The sequence below is a fragment of the Priapulus caudatus genome, unplaced genomic scaffold (assembly GCF_000485595.1).
Source record: "Priapulus caudatus unplaced genomic scaffold, Priapulus_caudatus-5.0.1 Scaffold22, whole genome shotgun sequence".
NCBI lineage: Eukaryota > Metazoa > Priapulida > Priapulimorpha > Priapulimorphida > Priapulidae > Priapulus > Priapulus caudatus.
The window spans coordinates 428671-439065 of record NW_014577083.1 but is presented as its reverse complement, the minus strand read 5'-3'; the positions used below and the strand labels follow the sequence as shown (position 1 = coordinate 439065).

The following is a 10395-nucleotide window of genomic DNA, read 5'->3' as shown; positions in this document are numbered from 1 at the left end:
TTCGTCTAGTGTCTTTCAACAACTTTTAAATAACGGGTTAAAAGGGCTTACGGAGAAATGCGCAATCCCCTATATCGATGATATTGTGGTGTATTCCACAACGTTTGCGCAGCATCTTGTAGATATACAAACGGTGTTTGACCGCCTGCGTGAAGCATGGTTAACACTGAATTCCTCTAAATGTGAATTTCTCAAACAGGCTGTTAATTATTTAGGACACGTGATCAACAGGGACGGAGTGAAGCCAGACCCACTTAATGTAGCCGCCATTCAGGAAATGAAGGAGCCGAGGACAATCAAACAGACACGAGCTTTCCTCGGAATGGTTAATTATTATAGGGCGCATGTCAAGGATTTTGCAAAAATTGCTGCTCCGTTAATTGATCTTACCAAAAATCACACTCGTTTTTGTGGAATGAAGAAGCACAGAGTGCTTTTGACGCATTGAAAAAGGCGTTACTGTCAGCACCAATTCTCGCTTACCCTCAAGTTAATCAACCTTATTTTTTGTACACAGATGCTAGCGCGTATGCCGTCGGAGCAGTTTTGTCACAAAAGGATGCACAAGAGAAGGAAGTTGTCATTTCATATTTAAGTGCTAAATTAACCCCTACGCAGTTTAGATGGCCAGTGGTAGAACGGGTAGCGTTCGCTATAATTTTTGCCCTACAGAAAAGTAGACATTTCCTAGCTGGCAGTACCTTCACAATATTTTCCAATCATTTACCCTTGAAGTATTTACTAACATCGCCGATGCTGCAAAATCCTAAGCCTCTAAGATGGGTGATGATAATTGGTGAATACTCTCCAACCATAGTGTACCGAAGAGGCACTGAAAATGCTAATGCTGATTTATTGTCGAGATTAAGTACTGAACAGGGAACAGACGACGTCGGAGATACGCACACCACAGAAATTGACCAAATGGAGCAGGAGGAACCCGTTTCTACAAATAGCATCAACGCAATGACCATATCACAGACTCCAGTAACACTCCAGGACGAGGACAGGGCAGCAGATAAATTGCCGTACGTAGCGCCATCTGTTGACACAAAAGGCAGAAAGGGGAGTAACCCAGGTATGAAAAACAACGCACCCCTAACGCTCACAGCGCCACCTGTTGCCAGGGGATGCAGAAAAGATGGTCAAGACGAAATACGACCGTCGCCTGCAGCGCCATCTACAGACAAAGAAAGCTGCGAGGAAGCAACGAAATGCGTAATAAACATTACAACACCACAAGATGAATTGGTTTTGTCTACAGAGGACATTCCACACAATGCCAACCAGCAAACGACAGTGCTGCCATCTCTAGCCGAGATATTGGAACAACAATGCAATGACCCTTTAATATACAAGATACGTGTGGCATTGACATTGCCTAATGCTACAATTAAGGATTTAAACATGCTTACTAATTACATGATTTCGGACGATTTATTACAGCATATAACAGAGCCAACATCTACCACGGAACCTAGCGTCCAGCTAGTAGTGCCACAGCACTATCAGACAGTTATAACGGCGTATCATCACGATAATATCTATAGTGCCCACTTAGGCTTCGCTAAAACATATGCTAAGATTAAGGAGAGATATTATTGGCCGAAAATGTATTCAATGATTAACGATTATGTACGTAGTTGTATTATTTGTAAATCGCGCAAGCTAACCTACGTACGTTCACCTTTAGCAGCTGCACCAACGCCCGGCGCGCCGTTTGAAGTGGTAGCTGTGGACACATATCAGTTTCCCCTGACAGCTCTTGGAAATCGATAATTAATCCACTTTCATAATTTGTATACAAGTTGGCCGGAAGTTTTTGCAGTCCGTGATAAGTCAGCCGAAACGGTAGCTAATCTGTTAATAAACGAAATAATCCCGAGACGTTCCTGTCTTAGGATTCTGCTTTCGGATAATGGCATGGAGTTTTGCAATAAAATAATGGATATAGTGACGGAACATTTTCAAATGAAAGCCATAACGTGCGCGCCCTACCACCCCGCTTCGAATGGCGCAAACGAGCGTTTTCACAGAGTTTTAAACTCGATGATTTCTCGTTACGATAACGCCACTCAAACATCGTGGACCTATTATTACCGCCACTATTGTTAGCATATCGGTCAGCTATTCATAGTACATTACATCATAGTCCTTTCTATCTATTGTACGGCCGAGCACCGGTATTACCTATAGCTAATTTGTTATTACCAAGAAGGAAGTCTTACAATGAGGAACCAATTTTGCAAGCACTGGAGAGGTTCCACCATGCGTATGCGCACATGCGAACGGCAACACAAGAGATGAAAAGCCATAACAAGAAGCTCTACGACAAAAGAGCAAGGCTTCAGGAATTCAGGGTAGGAGATCCTGTATTCTACCACGATCCAGTACTGAAGCCCAAGACAAGCCCCAAGCTGAATAGCCCTTGGAAGGCGTATTATACGGTAACGAAAATAATAACACCTAAGAAATTTCTTTTACAACACGAGACGACGCATCGCCAGGTCACATCACATGTAGATAACATGCGAGCTGCTCATCTGTGGTTACGCGGGGACGAACCGCGAGGAGAGGTCACGACCAAACCCACAAAGGAAGCCACGACTGAAGCCTTAACTGAAGCCACGACTGAAGCCATAACTGAAGCCACCACTGAAGCCAGCAAGGAAGCCACACCTAGGGAGCGTGCAGCGACAAGGGCTACTAGAAAGCAGCCACTGCGGCAGGCAACGCTAGCCTATCCTACGATGAGCGACACTTGCATACCCAGTGACGATTCTGATTTGGATGATGAAGCCATGCCACCAAGACAAAGGTCTTCGTCCGAGAGTAGCTATAGTGATAGCGATCTCTTACCGTTAGCATAGTTAATACCAGCGCAGTTGCAGGAACCATCTATGTCCACCGCCCACTCCGACACCTCTGATCAAGTACTGCACGAGTAGGAAGAAAGTCAAGGAACAAGCGACAAACAATGATGTCGACAGAAACCGCGGTCTGAGGCATTATGGTCAACCACGCTACACATAAAAGAATCTACGCACATAGCACTCGAGATAGCTTTAGTAACAAGAAGATGGTATACGTAAATAACTAATTGGCTACATGGGTTTCAGGTATTAGGTGAGGCAGCCTTAAAGCACACGCAGGCAGTCCACGGGAGAGTATGGCAGACCAATGTTGCAATATACGGCGTTAGTAAAATACCACAAAACTTTTAATAACCTGTTGCATTGCAGGCACACGCAGAGCCAGGGGAAGAGGTTTCACTTTGCTAAGTAAACAGACGTCAGCTAAATAATCTTTTATTTCATTACAGGTATGGACTGTGTGTTGCGACTCTGGTGCTCGCAGTGTCGTTAATAAGAGGAGAAGTGTTTGTAGCTAAAGGAACGCTCGCAATAACGCAAAGTAGTTGGACAATCGTATTTACGTTAGACTTATTGCCTGTGAAGAATTATATGTGGGGGATTGACGAGCAGATTAAATATTTATTTAATCAACGCACCAACCGTTCACCGTCCGCTGCGGCCCGCCCCTTATTACCAGTGACAAGGCTCGCATGTCGACACGAAATGGACCCACATTGAGAGGAGTAGTTAGAAAATGGTTGCACCCAAATGTTACAACAACACCAACACCACTATGGCTGAACAAGACAGTACGAATGCAACAGCAACAACAAATCAACGCAAACAACGAGCAGTTTCGTGAGATTATTGAAGTTTTTATAAAGAAACATGCGGCTGATTTCAGACTGCGCTATCACAGGCTATCAGAGCGCATTGGGGGATTAACGTCTATGTTTGCTACGACGAGACATCACTTCAAGCAATCATTATTACCGTTCATCGGCCGTTTTCAAAAAGCATTGTATGGAGTAGCAACGGAGGATGATTTAAACGAGTTGCAAGCGAGATTATATGGATTCGAAATTACCCAAGGGGCATTTCAACATGCCATAGAGCATTCATTGACAGTTTTTAATCTGACAAAAACGCAGGTTAAATTGAAACATGATACTTTAAACGAATTGATTGATGGAGTTGAAACAATGCGACAGTTTGTCAATAGTATAAACGATCAACTACTAACTTTTACTATTACTCTTAATACTAGGACGGCAGCCATAATTAGACTACCAACCACAATTGATATAATGATGTTAACTTTACAAGACGTCACGAATATTGTCGCCGATTTAGAACATTCATTAACCAGCTGTCTCACGGGCAGATTACCGATTTCACTAGTACCACCAACGCATTTACAAAGCATTTTACAGAGCATTAAACAGGTAATCCCAAACTATTTGGCAATGCCGAAAGCATTAGACGACACCATTTTGTATTACTATAGTTTATTACAGACCATAGTTATACCAGTGCAGAATTCGTTCCATATACTTACGTTTCTACCACTTAAACATGTCGGCCAGATTTTTAACATTTTCCAAATATTGCCAGCACCTCAATATATTAATGCCACCCAGGCACACGTGTATTATGTGTTAGATAAGGAATACGTTGCATTTGCGCAAGATAAAACACGTTATTTTTATCCTGAACCGAACCTAGTACGTAAGTGCCTTCACGAGACGCATAACATCTGCCAGGCAGAATCTGAGATCTATTATGTTAGAGGGTCTAAGGATTGTTTAGTTGCGTTATTTTTAAGGCAAGCCGAGCACATACAAACCTATTGTCAATGGAGGGTCAAGATGTGTGCTAATCCTAAGCATCTCGTTACGTATATTGGTAATGGTCACTGGATTTTGTCGCCAGCAAAGACGTTTCGATTAACCGTGTCATGTCAGACTACCAATGACCAGGAACCTACTATTACGGACATAGAAATAACGTCACGCCAACTTGTATCGCTGCAATCGGGTTGTAGTGCTCATTCGGCTGACCTTACCTTGTCAACGTTTTATTTTCATGACTCGTCTGTAAATCTGACGAAATTGCTAGACGATATCTTACCTAGGTCGCTCCAGACACCTACAATATGGGCTAATCTAGCTCAATTGGCTGTAAAAATAGGTAATGCCACAGACCTCATTCCGCAAACGATAGTGCCCCATAAACTGTATGAATCGCATGATTTAAATACAGCATATGATCATCTTAAGGATGCCATAGCTAATAGCAGAAGGATTCTTGATACGAATAAAGCAGCTTAAAAAAAATTTCAGAGTGCACACATACAGTGGCATCAAATAGTTATCTATGTTGCCATCGCTGTCATAGCAATTGTCGTGTTATATTGTTGCTGTGCGCCACCACATCTCCGCCCCCGCTTATGCCAGTCATTCACCGGTACCACACCGACTCATACCATTCTCCAACCCACTGTGCAACCCCTATTGCAACCCGTTAATGTAACCGCGCCCTTCGTTTCGCAGCGTTTGTATCTGACAGCGCACCCTGAAGAAATGGAGAAAGAAATGCTCCACAGAGTACGAGCACATCCGCTAGAGAATGTGGATAATAACGAAGAAGTGGAGATCAAAACACTCCCTCGTTTAAAACGTTATACTAAGAAATATGCAGACTAGACTAAGAATGCTCCATAGTTTGTAAGGATAACGATGCACATGCGATGTATTTTGTCACCCTGTACCTAACAGACACATGTTGTATCACGCACGAAGGTGCACATCACTATATGTTCACGATATAACATCACTATATGTTCACGATATAACATCACTATATGTTCACGATATAACTTCATTATATGTTCACGATATAATTTCAAGGTATGTTGCACAATGTATTACACAGTATGTTTCACGTGTGTTCAGGTATGTAGCACCATGTTTACCAGTAGCTTTCCATTTATTTTTATGACGCACTAACGCACATGTTTTAACCGTATATTGCTGCGTTGTTTTTGGTGTGTGTGTGTGTGTGTGTGTGTGTGTGTGTGTGTGTGTGTGTGTGTGTGTGTGTGTGTGTGTGTGTGTGTGTGTGTGTGTGTGTATAAGCACGGTATTATCAGAGTGCCATTTACCAATGTCATAATTGCAGAAACGGGCAATATAGCATAGTATACTAACCAAGTCTCTTTTGAGCACATGCAGTAAATAGCAACACCACCAAAGACAATGAACCACAGCAACTCCGACAGCGACAGCGTGGAACAGGAAATAATATACTACAGCGACTCTGACAAAGGCGCTGCACCGCTACAGCACCAAGAGCACAGCACCCCGTCGGGCGTTCCGTTAGCGTGGAGAGCGCAGCGCGATTTGACCTCCCCGAAGCCACTTTACGTGCTGCCAACGCAGAAGGCCAGCATCGCGCCGCTCATCGATTGGCAGGCACTGCGAGCGAACATCACGCCCCAACCGACCCGGTACCCGACCGGCGGGCCCCCACCCCAACACCCCGCCTAATATACAAGGGCACGGACCAGCAAACCAGCTACACCAGCTAGGCTGCGTTCCGGGCAGATGTCCGCCAGTACAGGGCTAGCAATCCGGGATAGACCGTCGTCCACCGCGACGACGACGAGACAACAATTGCTGTCGTCCCCATAGAACAGGCGCCGCTACTGGGTGTATCACTCATAAATCAGCAGCGGCCGGGGTGAGCGTCGACGAATGGGAGGACGACCACCACGACGACGAATTCTGCAGGTGGGAGTAGGAAGACGACGACCAACACCATGAGGACGACGACTACGACGACCGCGAGGAGGACGAGGACAACGACGAAGGCAACTGCGCCGGAATTAAATAAATTAAAAATTAAAATTAAAAAAATTCAAATAAATAAAAGGATAATAAAATACAAAATCAAATAAAAATATATGTAATAAATAGATAATGTTTTGGTGAAGGGCAAAAAAAAAATCAAACAAATTTTTTTTTAAACGACCTAAAATAAAATAATAATATCAAAAATTAATATAAAATACGTATTAAAGTCAATGCATGACAACTTTTACAGAAGTTGTTTGCCGCATTAGTACGGCTCCCAACTTTTCCGAGGGGGGAGTAATGTAATACAGAAATAGTAAGTAGTAGTACACAAATGTGATAAGTTTATCATAACCAAAATTAATCATTGTACGGGGCAGGCCTTTGTGTAAACGTGGGTCACCGACGCGAGGCTAACCCCGTACTTGTCAACCAATGAAAGAGTTACCCAAGGCGTGGCCAAAGGTCAATGGAACAGCTCCACCAATGGCAGCAGCCGAGGTGAAACGCATGAACAATCTAAAACAATGGGAATGGATGCAGTATATAATCTTTGTACGCGCGGTCCGCACCCTCTCCTGACCAGTTACGTCTCGGTTCACGCTAGGCTTGTACGTGTGTAACCATCAGTGCCATCCGATATGTTAGTTATGTCTTTGATGTCGCGTACGAATCTGTACACGTTCTGTTCAGTTACCTGGGCATATATGTTATAGTAATTCATGACCAGTAAAAATGTGTGTGCTTTAAAACGTACCTGCATTGTTGGGTAATTTATGTATCCGCGATATCTCTAAGAATATACGTAGTCCAATAATACGATCACGGATAACAGACGGTTAAGAACTCGTTATTACAAGTACTAATAAGAGTCCTTATTTTATTTTTGGCCAAATAAGTACTTATAAGACTTTGGAAGACCCGCTACGAACCCTGATTGCGCCAAAAATGTCAGTATTGTAAGATTCACGCTCGTGTGTGATAGAAAGTGAAGGAAGTGCAAGCAGCAGCGCTACCACGCAGTGTAATGGTCTTTTCCCATAACCTTGAGGATACAAATATTATCTTAATTAGTGCTTGTATGATGAGGCAGATTCCAACATCAGGCGTATATGAACTGATGTTGATAAAAATGGTGTGTAGCAGCGTACAACGCGTGCTACGCGATTTTAAGCTATCTATTAAATTACCTCTAAGTTAAGTTATAAGGCACACGTCTAAGCCTATTGTTAAGATATTCTACAGCGCGATGACTTCATCGCTAAACCTGAGCGCGGTTAAAGGGGGGCTTATGTTGGGCTTGCGAGCCGACTCGACTGGAAGCAACTGGCTGCAATTCACTGCAACTAGTCGCAATGAACGCACGGACGCAACTAGTCGCTGCCGATCGCTTCTAGTTGCTCAAAATCCAGTTGCTTCCAGTCGAGTCGGCTCGCAAGCCCGACATAAGCCCCCCTTTAGATTGGCCTTATAGAGACACAGGCAGCGCGCACTGATCTATTTATGTTATATTGACCTAATCCTAGCGTTGTCGCAACCTACAACCATGTTTTAATTAACTTACAATGAATAGAATTTTTGTTATAACATACACCTTAGTAGCGCACAAAGCACGCGTCTAACGCGTGCCCTTAGTTTCCTAACTGCGTAGTCGCGTTGCCAGGGAAAAGAAAGATGGACGCTAAGCCCAGACGGACCCGAAATAGAGCTTGGTGCAATGCGCATCGCGCACAATATAAAAAGGCTGCGCCGGCGGTGAGAGGAGAGACAGAAGAGAACGGTAAAGAGAGTGAGTCCGCGCACGGCGCGCGGGTTGACACCGCGAGTCCGCGCGGCGCGCGGGCAGTGGTGACAATTCAGCCGTCTTTGTGTAATCACGTAGTCAAGTCATGTAGTTCTATACGTAGAATAAATGTCTGTTACAACAAGACGTGTTATCTCTACTGTGAAGTTATTCGCTACTCGCCTTACGTCGCACGAGGGACAAAGAGAAGCTGACATCCTTCAAGCGAAAACGCAAACACGAAACGAAATAACGGGTTAAGAACAATAACACAACGCAAAGTTTAGAACATTACCACCTATACGATCACGTGCCTACACACAGTCGGGTACCTCCCGACGTGTCTTATAAACCGTCTATAACACTTGCACACATAGAACCCCTGTACATCTGGCGCCGTGATCAAGGATTCGTGCGGAAAGAGTCAGCGTGTTAGCAGTGCGAGCAAGAAACAAGAAGGAGACATTAGTGGCGAGCGAGTAACGAAGAACGTACGTGAGTAACATTAACATTAGCAGTAATGACATTAGCACCGCATCATAGAACTGTACGTGTATCGACATCCGAGCGACAGCAGTAACATCAGCGTCATCGTCAGCGTCAGTGTTACCGTCAACGTCGACAGAGGCAGTATCGTCAACAGCAGCAGTGGCAGTTAGAGCGGCATCATCATCACATCGTCAGAAAGTTTCGCGAACCTATCAAAGAGACAGTGCCGAACTCACGTGAACGTGTGAGAACACGCTGCAAGAACAGTCAGCGCGACCTTGAGCGGCAGCAGCGGCCCGCATCAACGCACCAGCACGCAGCCCATGCTCTCTCGATCCCCACGTACCGGACTAGAAGGCATGCATAATGTAAGTGCAACATTCACTGATTCGTGCTCAGCTTAACGTAGTGTATTGATTATTAGTAATAGTTAACTTTGATATCGAATAAGCCGCCACACCATTTATTATCTAATCCTACGCCGCTATGGAGCCCACCACTACTGCCCCCGACCATCCTAAACCTCCATTGACACCCGGTAAGCTTGAAGCAAAATTAGACAGCGATCCGATGCCGGAATTTAAACGAAAGTTGAAAGAGGAAAAGAAATCGGAGGAGGAGGACTCTTCGAATTCAGGTGGCTTCGCGAGAGGACTCCAACCAGAGTGCATCATCGGCGCAATCGAGTCCAGCGGAGAGCTTATGTTCTTGATGAAATGGAAAGGCCGCAATGAGGTAAATTTGGTCTCAGCACGGCAAGCAAATATTAAATTCCCCCAGATTGTAATCAGATTCTACGAGGAGAGAATAACCTGGCTCACAAAGGATGAAGACGAAATCGAGGTGTAACTGCGACCATCACCGCAACAGTAAGCAAGCCGTATGGCAAGTCAATGCGTGGCGATGAAGCCACCATTGCAATAACGCTACTATCAGATTCTACCGTATGCGCAGCCGCCACCACGGCGAATGCAGATTCAACCAGCGACGCGGAGGCAGTCTACACGCCCTGCCTACCAAAATAGCACACCGTGGCAGCAGCAGCAGCAGCGAGGCAGCCGCGGGGATGCAGCCATCCGTACAAGTTTGAAAAGATAGATATTCTCTCAATAGCCCTATCTTGTAGGCAGTCCGTTTTCTGTGTGTAACAGTTGTATATAAAGGTGTGAAGAAGACGGGACGTACAACATGCAAGTGTACTGTCAACAACATGCAAACAGGCACGTACGTTAGTAACCGCGGACAGAACCCATGCAAGGATAAAGACGTCGTCAACCCCAGAGGGCAGCGACATTGGCGTACCCACCAGACAACAACAACAGCGGTATGTGTGTGTGTGTGTGTGTGTGTGTGTGTGTGTGTGTGTGTGTGTGTGTGTGTGTGTGTGTGTGTGTGTGTGTGTGTTGTTGTGTGT

General features: G+C 44.7%; 1 protein-coding gene across 1 annotated transcript in view; it reads left to right on the top strand.

The window, feature by feature from the left end:
• Positions 1-9467: 9467 nt before the first annotated feature.
• LOC106812975 overlaps positions 9468-10395 on the top strand; it is a 2804-nt gene continuing 1876 nt past the window's right edge. The window contains exon 1 of the mRNA XM_014817013.1: positions 9468-9826. Coding sequence (XP_014672499.1) covers positions 9468-9826 — 359 coding nt within the window. The remainder of the gene's footprint in view (positions 9827-10395) is intronic.